Source organism: Pagrus pagrus, assembly GCF_965226575.1.
Source record: "Pagrus pagrus genome assembly, chromosome: 21".
NCBI lineage: Eukaryota > Metazoa > Chordata > Actinopteri > Spariformes > Sparidae > Pagrus > Pagrus pagrus.
The window spans coordinates 26,624,902-26,648,807 of NC_140208.1; the positions used below are offsets into that span (position 1 = coordinate 26,624,902).

The 23,906-nt window shown below is 43.1% G+C and overlaps 2 protein-coding genes across 6 annotated transcripts in view; one reads left to right on the top strand and one right to left on the bottom strand.

The window, feature by feature from the left end:
- Positions 1-23,906, bottom strand: part of ccdc57 (coiled-coil domain containing 57) — a 123,740-nt gene that overhangs the window by 8,973 nt on the left and 90,861 nt on the right. Inside the window, exon 12 of one of the 5 annotated variants that reach the window (XM_084342560.1) lies at positions 23,664-23,760. The exons of the other annotated variants lie outside the window; for them this stretch is intronic. Within the exon in view, the coding sequence (XP_084198686.1) occupies positions 23,704-23,760 (57 nt within the window). The 3' untranslated portion in view covers positions 23,664-23,703. The remainder of the gene's footprint in view (positions 1-23,663; positions 23,761-23,906) is intronic. 5 annotated transcript variants of the gene reach the window in all.
- Positions 1-23,906, top strand: part of slc16a3b (solute carrier family 16 member 3b) — a 138,506-nt gene that overhangs the window by 6,986 nt on the left and 107,614 nt on the right. The window lies entirely within an intron of this gene.

Below are 23,906 nucleotides of genomic sequence, written 5' to 3' on the forward strand. Positions count from 1 at the left end.
TCCATGCAGCACCAAGCCAGAGCGCAACACCACCCTCTCCACTACAAACAACAACACAGGCCCGATAAGCCAAGGGAAAAGCTGAATCCCTGAAAAATGCACATAAATTTCAGGATATCCCAGCCCCCATTACACTGCCCCTCCCACATACACACACACAACAGCATGCATCTGAGCCGGTACAGATCTCCGCACAAAACCCAACAACCTATGCCAGCCCGACACAACCCAGGTTAGAGGAGATTCAAGCGAAGCCACAGAAGGGTCGGCCCCCTATCTCCAAGCACCCCCACAAGTACCCAACACGGTCAAGGCCAAGCAGTTCCCACAGAGGTCATAGCAAACCCCCAGTCCAGTCATGATACGATATGTACTGCTGAAACACTTACTTCTTTGTCACAAAAAACGTTCATGAAGTTTGGTTCAATAATGAATTCAATATAAATCTTCTGATAATGTGACCAAATCTGCTGGGTCAAAAATATACATACAGTAATTTGAATATTTGGTTAAATGTCCCTTAGCCTTTTTCACACCAATTAGGTGCTATTGATAGCAATTTATCTGTTAGTCCTCTGGCTGAATTTTTAACCACTCATCTTGACAGAATCAGGGGAATGCAGACTTGTCTCTTCAGCACAGTCATGTTCTCGGTGGGGTTCAATGTCAGTCAGGCCATTCCAATACCTCAATTTTCGCTTGATTTAGCCATTCCTTTATTACTTTTGATGTGTGTTTGGGGTTACTGTCCTGTTGGAACACCCAACTGCACCCAAGACCCAAACTCTCTGGCTGATGATTTTAGGTATTTCTGAAGAATTTGGAGATAATCTTCCTTCTTCCTTATTTCACTTACTTTCTTTAGAGCACCAGATTGGCTGGCAGCAAAACATCCCCACATAATAATACTGGTCCATGCTTTACAGTAGGTGTTCTTGGGGTTAAAGGCCTCACCTTCACCTCCACACATATTGCTGGTCATTGTGGCCAAACAACTAAAATTTGTTTCTTTTGGAGTTTTCCTACAGAAGTTTTTTTCTTTGATCCATGTGATCAGCAGCAAACTTCCATCGAGCTTCGGCATCCGGAGCAAGGGCTTCTTTCTTGCACGACAGCCTCAGTCATGCCTCTACCGGTTTGTCCCTTGGGACCTTATTTTCGAAAGACTTTGTATGGTAGTTCATGGAGAGAAACAAATAATTTTTCAATCCCGCTAGAGTTGTGCATTGAACTACACATAGGATGTTTGTCAATTTAAAAAGATAATTTTTCAAGTCAATAAGGTTTGTGATAAAACTAGTGAAATATAAGACTGAAAATACATTATTATAAAGACTACACATCCAACAGTCACAGTTTTTCTGAAATGAGGTCCCGTGGGGTCCACCGGAAGGGCCGTGACCTGACCAAGTTTTTTCAATCAGCAGCAAGCGATAGTTTGCATTTTCTTCCAGATCGTGTCAGTAACACAACTGTGCCATGCACTTTAAACATAAAAAACAATTGCAGTACAGTTGCTCTTGGGACCTGTACCTGCTTTTAAATGGCTCCAAGTGACTTTCCTGACGTTCAAATCAATAATGCGCTCTTTCAGATCAATGATTAGCTCCTCAGACTTTCCTAATGGGTCTAATGTGTGTATCAAACAGGCCCTATTTAAATGGGCCTAGAAAAGTCATCAGCTGGTATTAATCATATCATATCACTCAGAAGAAGTTAAAAGGCCATGCTACCAAAAATATTCAATTCACACAACTGTGTATGATCACCAACACTAATAGAGTAGGTTGCTTTATGTATAATTTTTACCGAGCAGAATTGGTCACACAAGACCTATAATAAATAATGAAGGGATGTAGCACTCGGCAGGTTGCAGGTGACTAGAGAGAGCCTGCTAGTGATACAGTTAGTGCTGGTGTGGAGTCTACTAGCCTAGTTAATATGGCTAGTCAGGGATATAGTGCAGAATACCGGACTGATAGCTTAGTTAACAACATTGAGACTATCACCTTCCATTGCCATTCTCTCACTGAATCATCTTCTAAATTTGTAATTCACAATAATCACATTTTGATCTCCACCTCTGACAGTGGGGAAATGTCTCAGCAAGCATCTTACAGTCTTACAAATTAAAATACCAAAGCTAATCACTACTGCATCCCATCATCCCTACCTGCATAGGCAGCCAAAACATACTATTACTAAAAGGTACCTTATTCCAATTCATAAATTATCTACTATAAGCTCCACTGAACGGCCTGTCACTGGAAACTGCAGCTCCAATGAGCTTAAAAACACTCAAATTTGGCTTTATTAATATTAGATCACTGTCCACCAAAGCCTTACTGATTAATGATTTGATTACTGAGCATAAGCTGGACATGATTGGCTTATGTGACACATGGCTGAAACCTAATACTTTTCTGCCATTAAATGAAGCCTCCCCTCCTGACTATAACTACGCCCATGTTGCTTGGGCCTCTAAACAGGGGGAAGGTGTTACTCTAATCTTCAAATCAATTTTCAGTTTAACTTCCAACTAGGATATTAAATTGACTTCATTTGAGGCTCTGGATTTAAAACCATCTTCATCAAGTAGTAATGGCTTTCACCTGGTGGTAATCTACAGACGTCCAGGGCCTTACTCCCAATTCTTAGAAGAATTTGGCGAAGTTATTTCAGATCTTGTTACTTGTAACAAAATACTAATTATTGGGGATTTCAATATCCACTTAAATAAGCCTTCTGACCCTTTAAGTAAAGCTTTTCTGGCACTCTATTCCTGACTTCATTCAGCTTGTTCAAGAACCTACTTATTCCAGTGGTAACACTCTGGACTTGATCCTTTTCCATGGATTAGATGTGTCAGCCCTGAATATCACTTCTGTCTCTCCTGCCGTGTCTGACCACTTTCTTATTACATTTAAAGCATCATTAGCCTGTCCTTGTACTGGTGACACTAATGACTTTACTTCTCGTCATATCAGCCCGGCAATCATAGTGACACCCAGTGAAAATTTGCCTGGGGTCTTGGGTCCTTTTGCGACAGTGACAGAACCTGTGGAAAAATTCAGTAATGAAGTAAACTTAGTACTTGCTTCTCTCATTGATTCTGTGGCACCTGTCTCTAGAAAGACAAGACGACCAAAGAAATCTACTCCCTGGTTTACCCATGAAACCCGAGATCTCAAGTAGCCCTGCAGGAAAATGGAATGTGCATGGCGAAAATCTAAATTGAAAGTTTTTTATCTTGCATGACGTGATAGTGTACTTTATTATAAGCAGGCTCTTAATGCTGCTAGACAATAAATAAAAACAACCCCAGATTTCTCTTTGACACTATGGCTAAATTTACTCAAATACCACAGTCTGTGAGCTGTGCACCCTTTAATGCAAATGATTTCTTAGGGTGCGTTCACGCCAGCCTTGTTTAGTCCAGTTAAACTGAACTGTGGAGCGTTTGCCCCATGGTGCGGTCCGTTTGGGTCGGTGTGAACGCTGGCCGCAAACTCTTGTGCGGACCAAACAACCGCACCATGGTCCGCCTGGGGGGGGGGGGTCTACAGTATAGGGGCATTCATTAATTCATTCGTTCATTCATTCAGGGAGATGCATGAATTCTATAAACAAGAGCTGCTTTTATGATGAGCCAACTATGTGATTTTTACACGTTTGTGATTGTCTGCTTCCCTCACTGGTCCCGCTTGTGTAGAAAAGACGTCATGGTAGGCCCTCATATTGCCTGTCGTCTACTTCTGTACGATCGTCGTATCGCATAGCGTCTTCGGTGAAATGCATGGATCAAGACATTATTAATGCCTGCTGCTCAATGAGCCGTTCATACGCGCAGTCCATTAAAGTTTGCATGTAAGCGCTCCAGATCAGCACTAATGTAAAAATAAGCAGAGCTCCATGATGTACAGTAGGCTGCTGATCTGATGTACAGATTTGCTGACTACCCACCTAAACAGTTTGACCAACAACAGAAGGGCGTTGCGGCCACGTGAGTTTTGTTTACAGATTTTGGACCGTTTGAGTTTGGCCTTTGTGAACGCAAACCGGACCGACTCAAAATTGAAACGATGTATCATCCTCGCGTTGGTTCGGATCAAAAAACGGACCTTTCACGGACCTTTAGGTGTGAACCCGAACTTAGATTTCTTTTGCAATAAAACTGATTGATTCGAATCAAAATTGTCTCTTAGAATCTCTGGCTTCCTCTGCAAAGCTGATTGTAAAACACATACCCAACCCATAAAACACAGGAGGTTGCACCTTGGTATAACTCGGATACCCGCAAATTGAAGCAAACATCACGGAAATTTGAAAGGAAATGGCGTTCCACCAATTTGGAAGAATCTCGCTTAGCCTGGAAAGATAGCTTTAAAATATATAGGAAGGCCCTCCGCAATGCCAGAGCAAGCTATTACTCGTCATTAATAGAGGAAAATAAAAACAACACCAGGTTTCTTTTCAGCACTGTAGCCAGGCTGACAGAAAGTCACAGCTCTACTGAACCATGTATTCCTACAACGCTCAGTAGTAATGACTTCATGAGCTTCTTTAATGATAAAATTTTAACTATTAGAGACAAAATCCATCATCGCTTGCCCTCAACTGGCACTATTGTATCTTTAAACACAGGAACCTCAGAAACAGTTGCAAATTCTGACTTATATTTAGACTGCTTCTCTCCCATTGACCTCCACCAACTAACTTCGATGATCTCTTCATCTAGATCAACAACTTGTCTCCTAGACCCCATCCCAACTAGGTTGCTGAAAGAAACTTTACCTTTAATTAGCTCATCTCTACTAGAAATGATCAACCTGTCTCTATTAACAGGATACGTACCACAGTCATTTAAACTAGCTGTAATTAGACCGCTTCTTAAAAAGCCTAATCTTGATCCAGAAGCTTTAGCCAACTATAGACCTATATCCAACCTCCCTTTCCTCTCCAAGATCCTTGAGAAAGCAGTCGCCAACCAGCTATGTGACTTTCTTCATAACAATAGTTTATATGAGGTTTTTCAATCAGGTTTTAGAGCACATCATAGCACAGAGACGGCACTGGTGAAAGTTACAAATGACCTCCTAATCGCTTCTGACAAAGGACTTGTCTCTGTCCTGCTGTCCTGGTCTTGCTAGATCTTAGTGCTGCATTTGATACCATTGATCATCACATTCTACTACAGAGACTTGAACACTTAATTGGCATTAAAGGACCCGCATTAAACTGGTTTAAGTCCTATTTATCGGATCGATTTCAGTTTGTACATGTTAATGATGAGTCATCCCTGTATACCAAGGTTAGTCATGGTGTTCCTTAAGGCTCCGTGCTTGGACCCACTCTATTCACCTTATATATGCTCCCTCTAGGAAATATAATTCAGAAACACTCCATAAACGTTTTTGTTACGCAGATGATACCCAGTTATACTTATCAATAAAGCCAGATGAAACTAATCAGCTAACTAAACTCCATGCATGTCTCAAGGACATTAAGACCTGGATGACCTGCAATTTTCTGCTGTTAAATTCAGATAAAACCGAAGTTATAGTACTTGGTCCTAAACACCTTAGAGATGCATTATCTAATGATATAGCGAGTTTGGATGGCATTAACTTGGCCTCCAGCACCACCGTCAGGAATCTGGGAGTTATCTTTGATCAAGATATGTCCTTCAACTCCCACATAAAACAAATTTCAAGGTCTGCATTTTTTCATCTACGTAACATTGCAAAAATCAGGCCCATCCTGTCTCAAAAAGACGCAGAAAAGCTAGTCCATGCATTTGTTACTTCCATGCTGGACTATTGTAATTCTCTATTATCAGGCTGCCCTAACAAGCCTCTAAAGAGTCTCCAGCTGGTCCAGAATGCTGCAGCACGTGTACTGACAGGAACTAAGAAAAGAGATCATATTACCCCTGTATTGGCCTCTCTGCACTGGCTCCCTGTAAAATTAAGAATAGAGTTTAAAATCCTTCTCCTCACTTACAAAGCTGTTAACTTTTTGGAGTCCCTGGATGCGCCCCTGCGTCTTTATCACGTGACAGATTAATGACGACGTAGCAGCAAGACGCAGCTCCCAGTCTGTTTCAACTTGTGTCGAAAGTGCTGACCACAAACTATATATTTGTTTTTAAATTGTGTTGATAGGCCAAATAAAACCAGATTTATGATACATTATTTACACCATACTTTTTCCTGAATATTTTCGTCACCTTCGATGCACGTTCGGTGCATTTGGAGACCGGAAAAGCGAGTAAGCGAGTGTAACGAAAGTGCTGGCAGCAAAAAAAACCAAAAAAAAAACCATGACAACCCCTCTCCTATTGGTGGAAAAATGCACCACATCGATCAATCAAAAAATAATATGGCAAAGCGCGGTATTTAGTTGCTGGGGAAAAAAGGGAAAGTTGTGGGAGTTACGGCGGCGATAGATAGAGACAGAGATAGTGATAGTGAGTTTTGAGATTGGAGTTATTTGTGACATTTAGCGTATTTTGAGTGCATAGTTAGTGTGTAGTGGTTTAGTGTAGTGTGTAGTGTCCTGTTTAGTGTGTAGTGCAGTCGTTTTTTTGTTTTGTGTGACAAAACAATGAGACGGTTGATGAATGTGGAGCGGGCGGCGGGGCTCTTCTTTGAGCTGGACGAAGCGGCAGAGCCCGAGTCTGACTCTGAGCCGGATCCCTCGTTTGTTTTGGAGGAGGAGAGAGAGGAAGAGGAGCCGCCGACGTGTGTACGGAGTCGGAGATCCGCCCAGAGGACGGGACGGCGCGGCACGTCCACCCAGAGGACGGGACAGCGCGGCACGCGCACCAGGTCCCGGATCCCACTGGCTCATGCAGCAGAGCCACGCAGCAGCTCTGAGCCCTGGAAGACAGAGGAGGATGCTGACACTGCCCCAGCAGTAAGCAGGTTCCAGCCTCACAGACCACCAGAAGTCCAGGTAGAGACACTTTCCCCCCACAGTCCACAATACCTTTTTCTTTTGTTTTTTGCCACTGACACGGTCAATACCATCTGCAGCAAATCCAACAAAAATGCTGCAAAAAACAAAGAGTCAGGGAAAAAATACAAGTGGACTGACATAGAGAAGGAGGACCTGTATGAGTTTTTTGGTCTCCTGATCTACATGTCATTGGTGTCGCTGCCGAGTCTCCAGGACTACTGGAGACAGAATCACATTTTTTCTGTGCCACTTCCAGCCAAAGTGATGACCAGAGACAGGTTCAGGTCCATATTCTGGAACATCCACCTCAGTGATCCCGAGGAGGATGCAGAGAACGACAGGAAGAAGGGAACACCAGGCCATGATAAACTGTTCAGAGTCAGGCCTCTGTATGATGACATCCTCCTTGCCTGCCAGTCTTATTACCACCCGAGGAGGGAGCTGTCAGTGGATGAAAGGATGGTGGCAACTAAGGCAAAGACCGGCATGACACAATACATGAAAGATAAGCCAACTAAATGGGGGATGAAACTTTTTGTATTGGCCGAGTCAAGCAGTGGCTACAACATCAAGTTCAGGATTTACACAGGGAAGGCTGTAACTGCAAGTGAGCATGGGCTGTCTTATGATGTAGTCATGGACCTCATTCATCCATCCTGTCTTGGCACTGGGTACCATATCTTCATGGACAATTTCTACACCAGCCCCAAACTGTTGATGGACCTGGCCAGCATTAAGTTCGGAGCATGTGGCACCTACAGGGAGAACAGAAGAGGATGCCCCAGAGGGAGGGCAAATGCTCTCACCAAAAAATGCGGAAGAGGATCAGTGAGATGGATCAGAGAGGGGCCACTGGTTTTTGTGAAGTGGATGGATACACGGGAGGTGTCTGTGTGCTCCACCATCCATCCTGCATTTTCAGGTGAGACTGTGCAGAGAAGAGTGAAGGATGGAGATGGACGCTGGGCTGTGAGAGACATCCCCTGTCCCACACCAATCATTGCCTACAACAAGAGCATGGGTGGGGTCGACCTGTCAGACCAGCTCATCCAGTACTACTCCACCCACTGAAAAACTGCTCGCTGGTACCGGACCGTGTTGCTGCACTTCCTGGACATTGCAACAACAAATGCCTTCATCTTGTACCGTGAGATGAGCAATGCCAAGCAGGTGCAGCCCATGACACACAAGGACTTCATGGTGGAGCTGGTGTCTCAGCTTTGTGGCATGGACAAAGCAGGTGTTCCCCAGAGCAGGAGGGCTGATAACATTCCTGTGCCCATCACCACAGCCACAGATGCTGGCCAAAAAGCCACCAAAGGCAGACTGAAATGCAAGCGCTGCCTTCAGGTGGACAACAGGAGGAGTGACACACCCTGGAAGTGTCAGGCCTGTGATGTGCCCCTCTGTCGTGTGGTGGACAGGAACTGTTTTTTTGAGTGGCACAAATAATTTGTGTGCCATTTGTGAGTTTTGACATTGTTTTGTAAATAGTTGTACAAAAAACGCCAGAGGCATTGCCTGCATTTTAATGTAAATAGTGGTAAATTAGTCTGTTGTGTGTTAAAATTGTACAAAGGTTTTGAATTTCACAATTTATATTTGCATTATAAGTTATAAAAATGGTTGGTTAAACATATTTGTGGTTTGCACAATAAAAAATATAACTTTTTTCTACTCGGATTTTATGTTTTCTGTGTGATTTTAGGTCCACTCTGTTAGTATAGTGTGTCAAACTTGAAAAATAACTGTAAATCCACACAGGTGAGGTTGTGCTGAAAAAAATGACACCAACCAAGGCAAGGTAAACAGTTTTTAAGGTGAAATATAAAGGTAAAATCAAAAGTAGTCAAAAACGGCCAATTATACCCTTGACTCTTAAGGGTTAATGGTCAGGCACCATCATATCTCAAGGAGCTCATACTACTGTTGGGACCCACAGATGAAGTCATTCATTGCGGATTTCAAAATGGACTCTGAACTGAACTCAGTGTCCCAGAATTCCCCATTCTTCATACCTAGGTGCAAAATCCAGCTTTGAGCTACTATTGGTCAGGGTGACAGACCCCCCTCTGATCAGAGAGTCAAAACTCCAGCGCCTTCCTTTGTTCTCTCTCTTCTCCTCAAGCTCTCTTCTCCTCAAGCTTCTGTTCTCCTCCAACTTCTTATCCTCAAGGGCTCTTCTCCATCTCCCCCCCCACGGGGCTGCCTGCCCTCAAGATCTCTTCTTCTGGGCCTAACAGCTGCGGAGAGCTGCAAGCTTCATTTGCAGCAGGCCCAAAGAACTTCTCCTCACTGCAGCGACACAAGGTCCTGTCAGTATTCCTGATCAGTTAGCACCAGCAGCTGCGACGCAAAGCTTGCCAGCTAACTTCACAATCTGAGGAACACCAAGCAAGTTAGCACTGAGCTGCTATCCCTGCAAAGGAAAGGAGCGAACCGTTTCCTCCTCTGCCGACTCATCAGTCCTTGCACAGCAAGAACAGGATTCAACATTGGAATCCCAATGTTCTCCTGCAACCACCAGCACCTTTTCTTCAAAGACTGGTAACGTTGAACTGGGCTTAGATAGCATAGCATAGCACGGCTAAGCACAGGACTTTAAACTCTGGTTGATGTAATGCATATGTGTTCAATTTATGTGCGTCCACTGTTTGAGTGTTATTGTGATCTCAGGTCAGGTTATTGGTAGTTTGCTTTCCTAGATGCTAATTCGACGTAAGTCGAATGATGCTTCACACAGACTCAGGGTCTTTGCATGCAACTAACCATCTTCTATAACCTGGCATCACGTCACACACACACACACACACACACAGTCCTTGAGCCTGAAGCATATCACACCCACATGCGAGATCAGTGACCACCATTGTTTCTTTGTTCTGCCAGACACACACTCACACACACACATACACATACACACACACCTGTATATAGTACATGTTAGTTAGTGTGTTTTCATCTTTGTGTTGAATAAAATACTTTTTAATCCACATGTTGTCTATTTAATATTGTACAAGAGTGAATGTTGCCAACCTCTACTCTGTAAAGAGCTCCAAAGTCCTTCGACCATTACTAGCTGTTATGGTAATATTGGTTGTAGTTATTAAGTTAATTATTAATCAGAGTTACAAACAGTTTAGTACCTTTTCTGAGACTGATTTGGTGAATTGGCTATATTTTCCCTTCTTCAAGGGTGGTCCCCCAAGGTGATCTAATGTAAATTGGATCTTATTAGTATTCAGAATTAATAATTATCCCTGATAATCATAAATTATTATTGATAGCCAAATTTAACCCAAAGCTCTTGCATGAAGCACTACATTATGGTGCCTCGTGTGATGTGAGCACAACACTACCCTATTAGAGCATTACGCTCCCAGAACGCAGGATTACTTGTAGTTCCTAAAGTCTCCAAAAGCAGAATAGGAGCCAGAGCCTTCAGTTACCAGGCTCCTCTTCTGTGGAACCATCTTCCTGTTTTGGTCCGGGAGGCAGACACCCTCTCTACCTTTAAGAGTAGACTTAAGACCTTCCTTTTTGATATAGCTTATAGTTAGGGCTGGCCCAGGCCTGTCTTGGACCAGCTCTTAGTTATGCTGCTATAGGCCCAGTCCGGGGGACAAATGATACACTGAGCTTCTCTCTCCTCCTCTCCTCTCCATCTGTATACATTATGCCTGTATACATGCCCCATCTCTGCATGTCACTGACTTCACTTCTTCCCCGGAGTCCTTGTGCTTTCTAGTCCTACAGGCTCTCATGGATCCTGGCCGTGCCCGGGTCGTGGATCGTGGATGCGCCTACTGCCATGGCCCTGCCTGACACCCACCACTACTGTTGCTAGTATTAGTCATATCTCTGTTACATATGTTTCACTACTATTATTGTAATGCATTACTACATACTATCCTTACCGTTAACCACTACTACTGTTATTACTAGTAGTCACATTCCCATTATGTGCATTTCATTATTATTGCTGTAATACCTCTTTATGTACTTTCATTCCTGTCAACCATCTATTATAATTGTATACATTGTGATCTTGTTGATCTGCTCTTTACATGCGACATCTATTGCACGTCTGTCCGTCCTGGGAGAGGGATCCCTCCTCTGTGGCTCTTCCTGAGGTTTCTTCTGCATTCTTTCCGTGTTAAAAGGGTTTTTTTGGGGGCAAGTTTTTCCTCACTCGAATCGAGGGTCGAAGGACAGAGGGTGTCGTCTCTGTACAGATTGTAAAGCCCTCTGAGGCAAACTGTGATTTGTGAATTTGGGCTATACAAATAAAATTTGATTTGATTTGATTTGAAAACATCCTTCTGCTGATTGACAGTTCGTCTCGCTCTGAACACTTATAGTCAGTATCTCAAAGCATCTCTTGAGACACTGTCTAAACTAGTCTCAACCTCAAAACGAACTACCTGCGTCCTGGACCCCCTTCAGGCAAAACTGTTTAAGGATCTATGGTCAGCACTGGGACCTACAATGTTAAATATTGTTAATTTATCACTCAGAACTGGTTTTGTCCTGGCTAGTTTTTAAGTGTGCTGTGGTTAAGCCTCTACTTAAGAAACCGCATCTTGACCCAGGATCTCTAAAAAATTATAGACCAGTATCCTACCTTCCCTTCTTCACTAAAATCTTAGAAAGAGTTGTGTCCCAGCAACTTTCAGGCTACCTACTTTATAATAATCAGAGACCATCGCCCCGACGCTCCCTGCGGGTCGAGCTGACGGTACCGCCGACAACAGGTGACTCTTCACGGGCTCACGGTTTGTTTTTCCCCCATGACAGCCCAACAGACTATCCAATATGGGCGGCTTAAATCTGTTTCACAACTGTTTAAAACTGTGTTTTCCCATTTAAAGCCGCCAAGTCAATTCAATTTAATATATTATATTATTTGATTAAAACTCTGGTCTACGATCTGAGAAAGGTTTGAAAAAAGCATCCCCCCCACACACACACCCCTCCCCTCTGTGCTCCTTAATCCCTCCCCTCCGAGCTCGTATCGCTCTCCCCTCGGAGCCTCCCGCAACACACCCCCTCCCGCAACAAACAACAAGAGCAACAAGCCGGCCGGCAGAAACCAAATACAGCCCAGCTTTGAATGCGGAGTAACGATGTCGGATTCACAGGTAAAGTTATTACAATGCACGTTGAAAACTCACGTAAATCTTGTAAGTCATTACAATGTCCACAGCTAAGCTCCACAGCCAAGCTAGCGTAACGTCATTAGCATGTTACAGCTATGTTAGCTTACAGCTAGGTAATAAGTTACAACAGCTAAGTTGGCCACTTCTAAAAGTTAATGAGGGCCAAGAGACTAACAGATGCTGCCGTCAGCTTTCATCACAACGATCGTTTCCACATTGTGGCTGAAAAATAAACCTGTGTGAGTCTCGGACCAGCTGTGTGTGTCCCACTGTTGTCTGAGTAGCACCAGACCGCGACACAAACGTGCCCGTAAACAGTAATCTCTTGGTTATGACAGATAAGAGACACAAATACACACATTGTAACACGTTTATGATAATCCATCATATTGATTTAGCAAAGGCTTCGTTGAAAACAAACGGACAAGACTGGGAGGAGGGTTAGCAAAACAGCTGAGTAGTGACCGGGCGAGAGGTTGTTATGGAGAAATAAATCCGGACAAATAAAATAAATATGGATGAATGAAACCCCTCCGCTTCGCGTTGGGGTTTCTCTCATCCATTCATTCATCTTACTTGCTGCTTCATTTAGCTGCCACGAGCAATTAAATAGGCTAATTTGGTGTAAACGGGATAGCAATGTTAGCTTGTTGTTAGCTTACAATGCTAGCATAGAGGCTAACATCTCCGTCGAACAAGTAAACAAGTGTTGACAATACTGCAGAGACAGACACCGTCTAATAACACAGAAACAAACTAACGGCAGCTTTCACAGTCATAAACCAAATCAAATCAAATAAAATTTTATTTGTATAGCCCAAATTCACAAATCACAGTTTGCCTCAGAGGGCTTTACAATCTGTACAGAGACGACACCCTCTGTCCTTCGACCCTCGATTCGAGTGAGGAAAAACTTGCCCCAAAAAAGGCCCTTTTAACAGGGAAAAAAATGCGGAAGAAACCTCAGGGAGAGCCACAGAGGAGGGATCCCTCTCCCAGGACGGACAGACGTGCAATAGATGTCGCATGTACAGAGCAGATCAACGAGATCACAATGTATTCAATTATAAGCGATGGTTGACAGGAGTGAAAGTACATAAAGATGTATTACAGCAATAATAATGAAATGCACATGGAAATGTGATTACTAGTGATAACAGTAGTAGTGATTAATGGTAAGGATAGTATCTAGTAATGCATTACAATAATAGTAGTGGAACGTATGTAACAGATGTGACTAATATTAGCGACAGTAGTGGTGGGTGTCAGGCAGGGTCATGGCAGTAGGCACATCCACGATCCGGCAGGGTCATAGCAGTAGGCGCATCCACGATCAGGCAGGGCCATAGCAGTAGGCGCATCCACGATCAGGCAGGGCCATAGCAGTGGGCGCATCCACGATCAGGCAGGGCCATAGCAGTGGGCGCATCCACGATCCACGACCCGGGCGCGGCCAGGATCCATGGGAGCCTGTAGGACTAGAAAGCACAAGGACTCCGGGGAAGAAGTAAGTCAGTGACATGCAGAGATGGGGCATATATACAGGCATAATGTATACAGATGGAGAGGAGAGGAGAGGGGAGGAGAGAGAAGCTCAGTGTGTCATTGTCCCCCGGACTAGGCCTATAGCAGCATAACTAAGAGCTGGTCCAAGACAGGCCTGGGCCAGCCCTAACTATAAGCTCTATCGAAGAGGAAGGTCTTAAGTCTACTCTTAAAGGTAGAGAGGGTGTCCGCTTCCCGGACCAAAACAGGAAGATGGTTCCACAGAAGAGGAGCTTGATAGCTGAAGGCTCTGGCTCCCATTCTACTTTTGGAGACTTTAGGAACTACAAGTAATCCTGCGTTCTGGGAGCGTAATGCTCTAGTTGGGTGATAGGGTAGTATGAGCTCCTGGAGATATGATGGTGCCTGACCATTAACAGCTTTGTAAGTTAGTAGAAGGATTTTAAACTCTATTCTTGATTTTACAGGGAGCCAGTGCAGAGAGGCCAATACAGGAGTAATATGATCTCTTTTCTTAGTTCCTGCAGCATTCTGGACCAGCTGGAGACTCTTTAGAGGCTTGTTAGGGCAGCCTGATAATAGAGAATTACAATAGTCCAGCCTGGAAGTAACAAATGCATGGACTAGCTTTTCTGCGTCTTTTTGAGACAGGATGGGCCTGGTTTTTGCAATGTTACGTAGATGAAAAAATGCAGACCTTGAAATTTGTTTTATGTGGGAGTTGAAGGACATATCTTGATCAAAGATAACTCCCAGATTCCTGACGGTGGTGCTGGAGGCCAAGTTAATGCCATCCAAACTCGCTATATCATTAGATAATGCATCTCTAAGGTGTTTAGGACCAAGTACTATAACTTCGGTTTTATCTGAGTTTAACAGCAGAAAATTGCAGGTCATCCAGGTCTTAATGTCCTTGAGACATGCATGGAGTTTAGTAAGCTGATTAGTTTCATTTGGCTTTATTGATAGGTATAACTGTGTATCATCTGCATAACAATGAAAGTTTAAGGAGTGTTTCCGAATTATATTTCCTAGAGGGAGCATATATAAGGTGAATAGTATGGGTCCAAGCACGGAGCCTTAAGGAACACCATGACTAACCTTGGTATACAGGGATGACTCATCATTAACATGTACAAACTGAAATCGATCCGATAAATAGGACTTAAACCAGTTTAGTGTGGGTCCTTTAATGCCAATTAAGTGTTCCAGTCTCTGTAGTAGAATGTGATGATCAATGGTATCAAATGCAGCACTAAGATCTAGTAAGACCAGGACAGAGACAAGTCCTTTGTCAGAAGCGATTAGGAGGTCATTTGTAACTTTCACCAGTGCCGTCTCTGTGCTATGATGTGCTCTAAAACCTGATTGAAAATCCTCATATAAACAATTTTTTTGAAGAAAGTCACATAGCTGGTTGGCGACTGCTTTCTCAAGGATCTTGGAGAGGAAAGGGAGGTTGGATATAGGTCTATAGTTGGCTAAAGCTTCTGGATCAAGATTAGGCTTTTTAAGAAGCGGTCTAATTACAGCTAGTTTAAAGGATTGTGGTACGTATCCTGTTAATAGAGACAGGTTGATCATTTCTAGTAGAGATGTGCTAATTAAAGGTAAAGTTTCTTTCAGCAACCTAGTTGGGATGGGGTCTAGGAGACAAGTTGTTGGTCTAGATGAAGAAACCATCGAAGTTAGTTGGTGGAGGTCGATGGGAGAGAAGCAGTCTAAATATAAGTCAGAATTTACAACTGTTTCTGAGGTTCCTGTGTTTAAAGATACAATAGTGCCAGTTGAGGGCAAGCGATGATGGATTTTGTCTCTAATAGTTAAAATTTTATCATTAAAGAAGCTCATGAAGTCATTACTACTGAGCATTGTAGGAATACATGGTTCAGTAGAGCTGTGACTTTCTGTCAGCCTGGCTACAGTGCTGAAAAGAAACCTGGTGTTGTTTTTATTTTCCTCTATTAATGACGAGTAATAGCTTGCTCTGGCATTGCGGAGGGCCTTCCTATATATTTTAAGGCTATCTTTCCAGGCTAAGCGGGATTCTTCCAAGTTGGTGGAACGCCATTTCCTTTCAAATTTCCGTGATGTTTGCTTCAATTTGCGGGTATCCGAGTTATACCAGGGTGCTAACCTCCTGTGTTTTATAGGTTTCCTTTTCAGGGGGGCAATAGAGTCCAGTGTTGTTCGCAATGAGCCTGCAGTGCTATCAACAAGATGATCGATTTGTGAGGAACTGAGGTTAGCGGAGGAGTCCTCTATTATATTAAGACATGGCATTGAATTTAGTGCCAGCGGTATAATTTCCTTAAATTTAGCTACAGCACTATCAGATAGACATCTAGTGAAGGAGTTTTTGCCTAATGGTGTGTAGTCCAGTAATAGAACTTCAAATGTTATTAAGTGATGGTCTGATAAAAGAGGATTCTGTGGAGAAACTGTTAGATTTTCAATCTCGATACCATAAGCTAGAACAAGATCAAGGGTGTGGTCAAAACAGTGAGTTGGTTTATGTACACACTGAGAGAAGCCAATGGAGTCTAATAATGAGATAAATGCAGTACTAAGGCTATCATTAACAACATCCACATGAATATTAAAATCACCTACAATAATTACTTTATCTGATTTGAGGACTAGACTTGATAAAAACTCAGAATTCAGATAAAAATTCTGAGTAAGGACCAGGTGCTCGATACACTACAACAAATAGAACTGGCTGTAAAGTTTTCCACGTTGGATGTGAAAGACTCAGAACAAGGCTTTCAAATGAGTAATAATTTAATTTAGGTTTAGGAATGATTGACAGACTTAAGTCATAAATAGCTGCAACACCACCTCCTCGGCCGGAGCCTCGAGGAATGTGAGTATTAATGTGACTGGGTGGAGTGGATTCATTCAGGCTGACATATTCTTCAGGATGCAGCCAAGTTTCAGTAAGACAGAATAAATCAATATTACAGTCTGAAATTAAGTCATTTACTAGTACAGCTTTCGATGACAGGGATCTGATATTTAGGAGTCCGCATTTAATTCTCTTGTCTTGTTTTGAGATTGCAGAGTTGCTGTTAATTTTTATTAGATTTTCATGCACAACTCCTCTTCTGTGGACTTTTGATTTGATTAATTTAATTAATTTAGGTGGTCGGTGGGCAGACACAGTCTCAATGAAGTTTTGGGTGTGCAACTGATCTAGTGGAAGCTCAGAGAAGCGTGTAAGACTGCAGCTCTGCCTCTTGGTCTCAACTCTGGGTTGTCAGGCTGGTTGTTGGCTAATGAAATGGGTTAAATTTCTAGAGATGAGAGCCGCTCCGTCCAAAGTGGGATGGATGCCGTCTCTCCTAATGAGACCAGGTTTTCCCCAGAAAGTCCGCCAATTATCAACAAAGCCCACATCGTTTGCCTCGACAGCCAGCGGTTGAATGATGACATGCGGCTGAACATGTCATCACTGGTTAGGTTTGGCAGGGGCCCAGAGAAAACTACGGAGTCCGACATTGTTTTGGCATAGTTACACACCGACTCAACATTAATCTTAGTGACTTCCGACTGGCGTAGCCGGGAGTCATTACCGCCGACATGTATTATGATCTTACTATATTTACGTTTAGCTTTAGCCAGCAGTTTCAAATTTGATTCGATGTCATGCATTTCATTATGGTCGCTGGTGCCGCTAACTTCACGTTTCGTACTATGGAGCTGCCAATGACCAGAGTAGGTTTCTCAGCGGGTGAGTCGCTGAGTGGGGAAAATTTGTTTGAAACGTGAAGTGGCAGGTGGTGTAACGTGTGCTTCGGCTTGGTATTATGCTTCCTTCGTTCAGTCACCCAGCCGCCCTGCTGTCCCGGCTGCTCGGGAGTTGCCGAGGGACGGCTAGCTGAAGCTACGGTTGCTCAGTCCGCACTAGCTAAGTGGCTAACTGCAGCAGTTACAGTCGGAGTTTCCATGCTGCGGAGCCGAGCCTCCAACTCACTGAGCCTCGCCTCCAACGCTACAAATAAACTACACTTAATACATGTACCAGTATCACTAAGGGAGGCAGAGGTGTAACTAAACATCTGGCACACTGAGCAGGAGAAAAGAGGAGAGCGAGAGGGAGAGAGAGAAGCCATCGCTAGCTGATAGTGGCTAAGCTAGGACACGATAGATTAGCCAGCAGAGCTAGGAGAGCTACAAACAGCAGCAAGCCTGGCGACCAAGCTATAAACACAGAGTATTGTTGAATGCCTTAGTGGACCAGCAAGTGCCCGATCACAAGCGGGATCTCGGTCGCTGCAGAAAGGAATACAACAATAATCTGCTCGGACGAGCCGGAGCAGCACAGCTATCAGTCAGTAACACAACAACAGGAAATGACGCAATGACGCAATGACGCAACACGCTTACCGTAGTACATAGTACAGCATCGGCATGAAAGTTATCTGTCACAACATCCACAATAAAGACGAAGATTACCTGCTCAACAGAAACGCCACTGTATCGGGTCCATATCTTCACGGACCTTTCGCCACCATTCAAATGATGACCCGATGTTTATTCGGTTTGAGCCCTCCTTATGGTCACATCTCCGCTTTGTGTCTTTTCCGTGACAGACTTTCTTTCTTTGACTCTTTGTCAGTGGGGCAAGCAGAGGCAGCTGAACTGCTCAGGGCAAAACAAACCTCTTGTCCGCTTGTAGTTTCAAATGCGGAAGTGGGTCGGGACCAGACGTGAGCAGGAGCAGGAGAGTGAGCAAGGATTGGATCGGAAAATCAATCAAAATTGTTCTTCTCCACACGTTCTTACTGTTTTTATGTCTTATTTTTTGTTTTGGTCTTCTCTACAGAGTCTTGACATAATATCGAGGGTTTCGGCCAGATTTATTGTATCTGCCGATTGGGATTATGGTTGACAACACCACAATTAGACTTTGCTTCTGGAATGTCCATAAGATTCACGGTCCTATCAAACGCAAGAAAATACTTAACTATTTAAAGAGAGAAAATGTTCAAATAGCTCTGATCCAAGAGACTCATTTGGATGACAGCGAACATTCAAAACTAAAGAGAGAATGGGTGGGCCAGATTTATTCCTCTTCTTTTACCACTAGGAGCAGGGGTAGGGCCATCCTGGTTCATAAGTCCTTGCCCCTGACAGGGGTGGAGGTTAGAGCTGATAGTGCGGGCAGGTATGTTATGATTAACGGGACATTATATGGGGATACAGTCGCCCATTTAAATGTATACGCCCCCCCTGTCCGTTCTTCTGACTTTTTTACTAAAGTGTTTTCCTTGTTCTCACATTGGATTGTAATCCTCTGTCATTGCTGGCGACTTTAACTGTTACCTAAATCCACGGCTGGATAGATCTAGTAAAAAAATCTAATATAGGGCAGGGCCAGTCTTTACTTCGTTGCTGCAACGACATCCATTTTATAGATACGTGGAGGACTCTCCATCCCACCGATAGGCAGTATACATTTTATTCTAAGGTTCATAATTCATCCTCTAGAATTGATTATTTTTTTACTCCTAAATCTGCAATGCAGAATGTGCGCTCCTGTTCGATAGGTAATATAATTATTAGTGATCACTCGCCAGTATTTTTAGTCATGTCCAGTAAAGTACAACGCCCCAAGGCACAGTGGCGGTTCCCAAATCATCTTCTGAAAAACCCCAATTTTAAATCGCATCTTACTGTTCAATTATTTTATCACTGAAAATGACACCCCTGGTGTTTCTCCTAGTCTGCTTTAGGAAACCGTGAAGGCTGTTATCTGTGGTCTTACTATATCATTCTCAGCAAGTGTAAAGAAAAAACAGAGGGCAGAACAGCAGAAGCTTGAACAACAATTATGTGATCTGCAGGGAGAGTTTAACCTCAACCCGTCAGAGGATTTGAGACTTCAAATTGATGTTACTACTGCAGCTCTGGACACTCTCCTCTCTAAAGAGGCTTAAAGATCCATTTTGTTTGCGAAGCAAAGGATGCATGAATTCGGGAACAAATCAAGTAAATACTTAGCAAATTTAGTTAAGGCAAGGGCTGATTCTCAGGCCATCCCAGTTATAAAAGACAGTTTAGGCAAAAAAGTCTATGATAACAAGAATATTAACAACTAATTTTCAGAATTCTATGAATGTTTATATAATTCTGAATCTGGTAGTAATTTGGAGACCCTGATGAATAAATTTTTGTCATCCATCAATCTTCCTCGAGCGTAAAGAAACTGACTATTGACATGGCCAGGTCATGATCTGGACGTCCATTGACAGCCAGAATTAGTTGAGAATAGACGTTCATACTGGCTATGATCTGGACATCCACTAACAGCCAGAATTAGTCGATAAACGATATATAAACCTCTATACAACGTCCAGAAAAGACGTATAAAAAACTTTCATTCTGGCTCCCCAGAGGACGTCTTTTAGACGTCTTGGATGTCCATAAATGACGTCTAAAAGACGCGATCTAGACCACACGCTTAATCACAGCCAATCAGTGCCACACACACCTGATTGCAGTGAGTTGATTCTCTCACCACTCTCACAGAGCATGATTGAGTGGCCTCACAACTTACTTTGGACTCAAACTCTACATTAGTGCTTCTGTTACTGGATCTCAGCGCTGCATTTGATACCATAGATTGTGGCATTCTGTCAGACCAACTTGAAAGTAAATTTGGCATCTTTGGTCTGGCTCCCACTTGGCTAAAGTCTTACCTATCGGAAAGAAAACAATGTGTTTCTTATAATAATACTACATCAATATTTACTGATGTCAAGTATGGAGTTCCCCAGGGCTCTGTTCTTGGCCCTTTGCTCTTCTCTTTATATATTTTACACATTATTTTATATTCGGAGTTATGCGGACAATACTCAGCTGTATGTGTCCATAAAAGCTGATGATTAATCTCTAATCACGAAATTAGAGACCTGCTTGTATGCAGTGAAGGAATGGATGTCAGAAAACTTCTTGCTTCTGAATTGATAAAACTCAGATGCTGGTCATTGCCCCCGCTCGGCATAGACACCACTTTAATCAGGTGACGGTAACTCTTGCCAACTGTTTTATTTCTCAAAGTTCAACTGTCAAGAATCTTGGTGTTACATTACCTCTCTTTCGATCAGCACATCAAAGAAATGACCAAGATTACTTTTTACCACATGCGCAACACAGCTAAGGTTTAGGTCCTTCTTGTCCACGGCTGACAGAGAGATCCTGATTCATGCCTTTGCTTCGTCTAGGCTGGATTATTGCAATGCCTTATTTTCGGGTCTGCCTTGTGAGAGCAATAAAAGTCTTCAGATGGTTCAGAATGCAGCTAGAGTCTTAACAAAATTTTATCATATTACACCAATCCTAGCCTCACTGCATTGGCTTCCAATTAATATAAGATCAGACTTTAAGGTGCTGCTGATGACATACAAAACTGTACGTAGCCTGTCCCTGTTGTACATGTCAGATCTCATTATACCATAAATTCCACCTTGTGCATTACGCTTTCAAAATTCAGGGCTCCTGACAGTTCCCGGGGTTTAGAAGAAGTCAGCTGGGGGCGCGATGGGGGACTGACACATTTACCAATCGCTCCCGATAAAACTTTTAAAATATGTGAATTTAACTGCAAACATGCCTACTATTTGTTGAAAGATTTTTATTGATTGATTTTCAACCACTTTCAGGCAGTCAAGCGGTGAGTCTGATGCCCAGAGGGAAAGGAAAAGCGAGGGGCGATAAAGGCCTGCCTGACTGCCACGACACAACTGTAATTGCGGCCATCCGTGGCCTGCGCTCCGAGATAGTTTCCATCAAGGCGGACTTGTGTACTACGATTGATGTCCGAATCGACGCTGTGTCTCAGGTGTTTTGTACCGAAATAGACTCCCTCAGGGATGAGTTTCACTCTGCAATTACCGTGCTCAAACTCAGTTCATGAAGGATTATAGCCTGTGTGAGATTTGGAGGTTTACACACCCCAAAGATAGAGAATACTCATTTTAATAGACTATTTTATTATTCCAATGTCTACTATACACAGAGTCGTCAGCTGCGATTACCTGCCCTGGGTCATATCAGATCATGCTATCTCATTATCAATTCTACCAAAAGAACATCTGCCAAGTTTTTATAGATGGGGAGTAAATCCCCATCTTTTACACAAATCTAAATTTGAGGAATTTATATTGTCACAAATCCACCTTTTTCTAGAAATTAATGCTCCGTCTGCTCCTTCTTCCTCTATCCTTTGGTAATTCTTAAAGGCATATTTAAGAGGACAGATTATTTCATACACTGCCAGGATAAAAAAAAGTCATATAAACACTTGGAACAATAAGAATCAGATACAGAAAACTACAAAAGGAGCACTCCTGCACTAGATCAGCAGGATTACATAAAACACTCTCAAGAAAAAGAAACCAATACGACTCCTGTAACACTTATAAAGCAGAAAAAGCCACGCTGAGAACAAGGCAACACTTCTATGAGCTGGGACATAAGGGTCACAAACTTTCGGCCTGGCAACTAAAGAAGAGATGATGTCAAACTCCTGTATTCAGCAAGTGAGGAAACCAGATTCCACACTGACCTATGATCCAAAAGAAATTAATGATTGCTTCAAAAATTACTATGAGCAGCTGTATACATCAGAAAGTAACAATACAGCCCAAGACTTTCGGTGGGACGGTAGAGCAGCATGGATGCGTAAGCCAGGAGCTCCTGCATGCCAACATAATAAACCCCGCTAAAACTCGCAACTAACTTTGAAACTGAGAATATTGGTGGAGGTTCAACAAAAACAAAGAATAAAAAGAACCCGGACACCCAAGATAAAGAAATAACCCACTCAAGAGCAAGCTAACACCTGAAGCTAGCATGGCCACATTTCAAAGCAGCGGCATTAGCAAACAAATCCAAGCCCTGCAAGATGAACTTAAAACGGACCTGAAAATATTCAAAGACGAAATTACAGCTCAATTGAGAAATGAGCTGACAGAACTCAAAGAAGACATCGATCAGAAGTTTGCAAAAATAACCATAGACATCGGAGAGCAAGAAGGGAAGATAAGTGCTGCCCTGACGTGCACAGAAGGAATCGAGTCGTCGACAATCTGGAGTCGAGGTCGAGACGGAATAATTTACGGATTTATGGCATACAAGAGGAGGCAGAGTCAAAGAGCAACTCGGTTGCACAGTTTATGGATAAATGGCTCTGTGAAGAATTTTCTATAAACTCTGACCTCCAAATTCAACGCGCGCATCAAGCCTTAGTCTCAAAGCCAAAAACTGGCCAGCCTCCTTGATCGATTGTCTTCAACTTCCAGCAGCTTGCTGTGAAGGAGATGATATTGAAAAGAGTTAAAACCTATGGCAGTGCAGAAGAGGCAACCAGCGACCTGCGGGAGAGAGGATACGGTGGGGATAATGCAGGGATCAACACCAGGGGAACCACACTCAATTCAAATGTATGGCTACAATGGATTGTCCACACAGTCCGAAACAGCAAGTTTTCCTCTTCCAGCTGTCTAGCCTGTGCAGCAGCCAGGCCGGGGTTAGGCACAGTGCCTTTTCCCCTTAATCCAGAGAATTACCCGAAAGGTTTTTGTTGCATGCTAGACTTATATAACTCAGACAGTGCAACTGCACCACATTGAAACTTTTGTTCCCACCAGTGTCACCACAGATTAAACCACCTGGTTTACCCCGTACACCGGGAATTATACCTGCTTGACACGAAGTAAAGGTACCGTGTCAGTAGGGATGTTGACAACCTGCAAAACCACCACTGATGTAATCAAGGGCGAGAGCAATGTCACTGATAGCGTAGTGAATGATCACACCATGGCCAGAGCTGATGTGTGGTGGTTCTGCGGAGGAAGGACACTGAGAGCAAAATTACCGACTGATTGGAAGGGAACCTGCGCCATGGTACAGTTACTAATGCAAACATACATCCTACCATATGACACGACGACATTAGAGAAAGTGACAACACATAACTTACATATTACAAAGAAAAATGCACCAGCAGGATTGTTTGATAACAGAGTTTACATAGATGCAATTGGTGTTCCTCTGGGTGTTCCTGACGAGTTTAAAGCCAGAAATCAGGTCGCTGCAGGGTTTGAATCACTTCTGGCTTGGTGGGTAACTGTTAATAAAAATGTGGATTGGATAAATTACGTGTATTATAACCAACAGAGATTTCTGAATTATACTAAGGAAGCAATTGGGGGCATACATCAACAGTTAGATAAGACTAGTTTAATGGCATGGCAGAATAGGATGGCGTTAGAC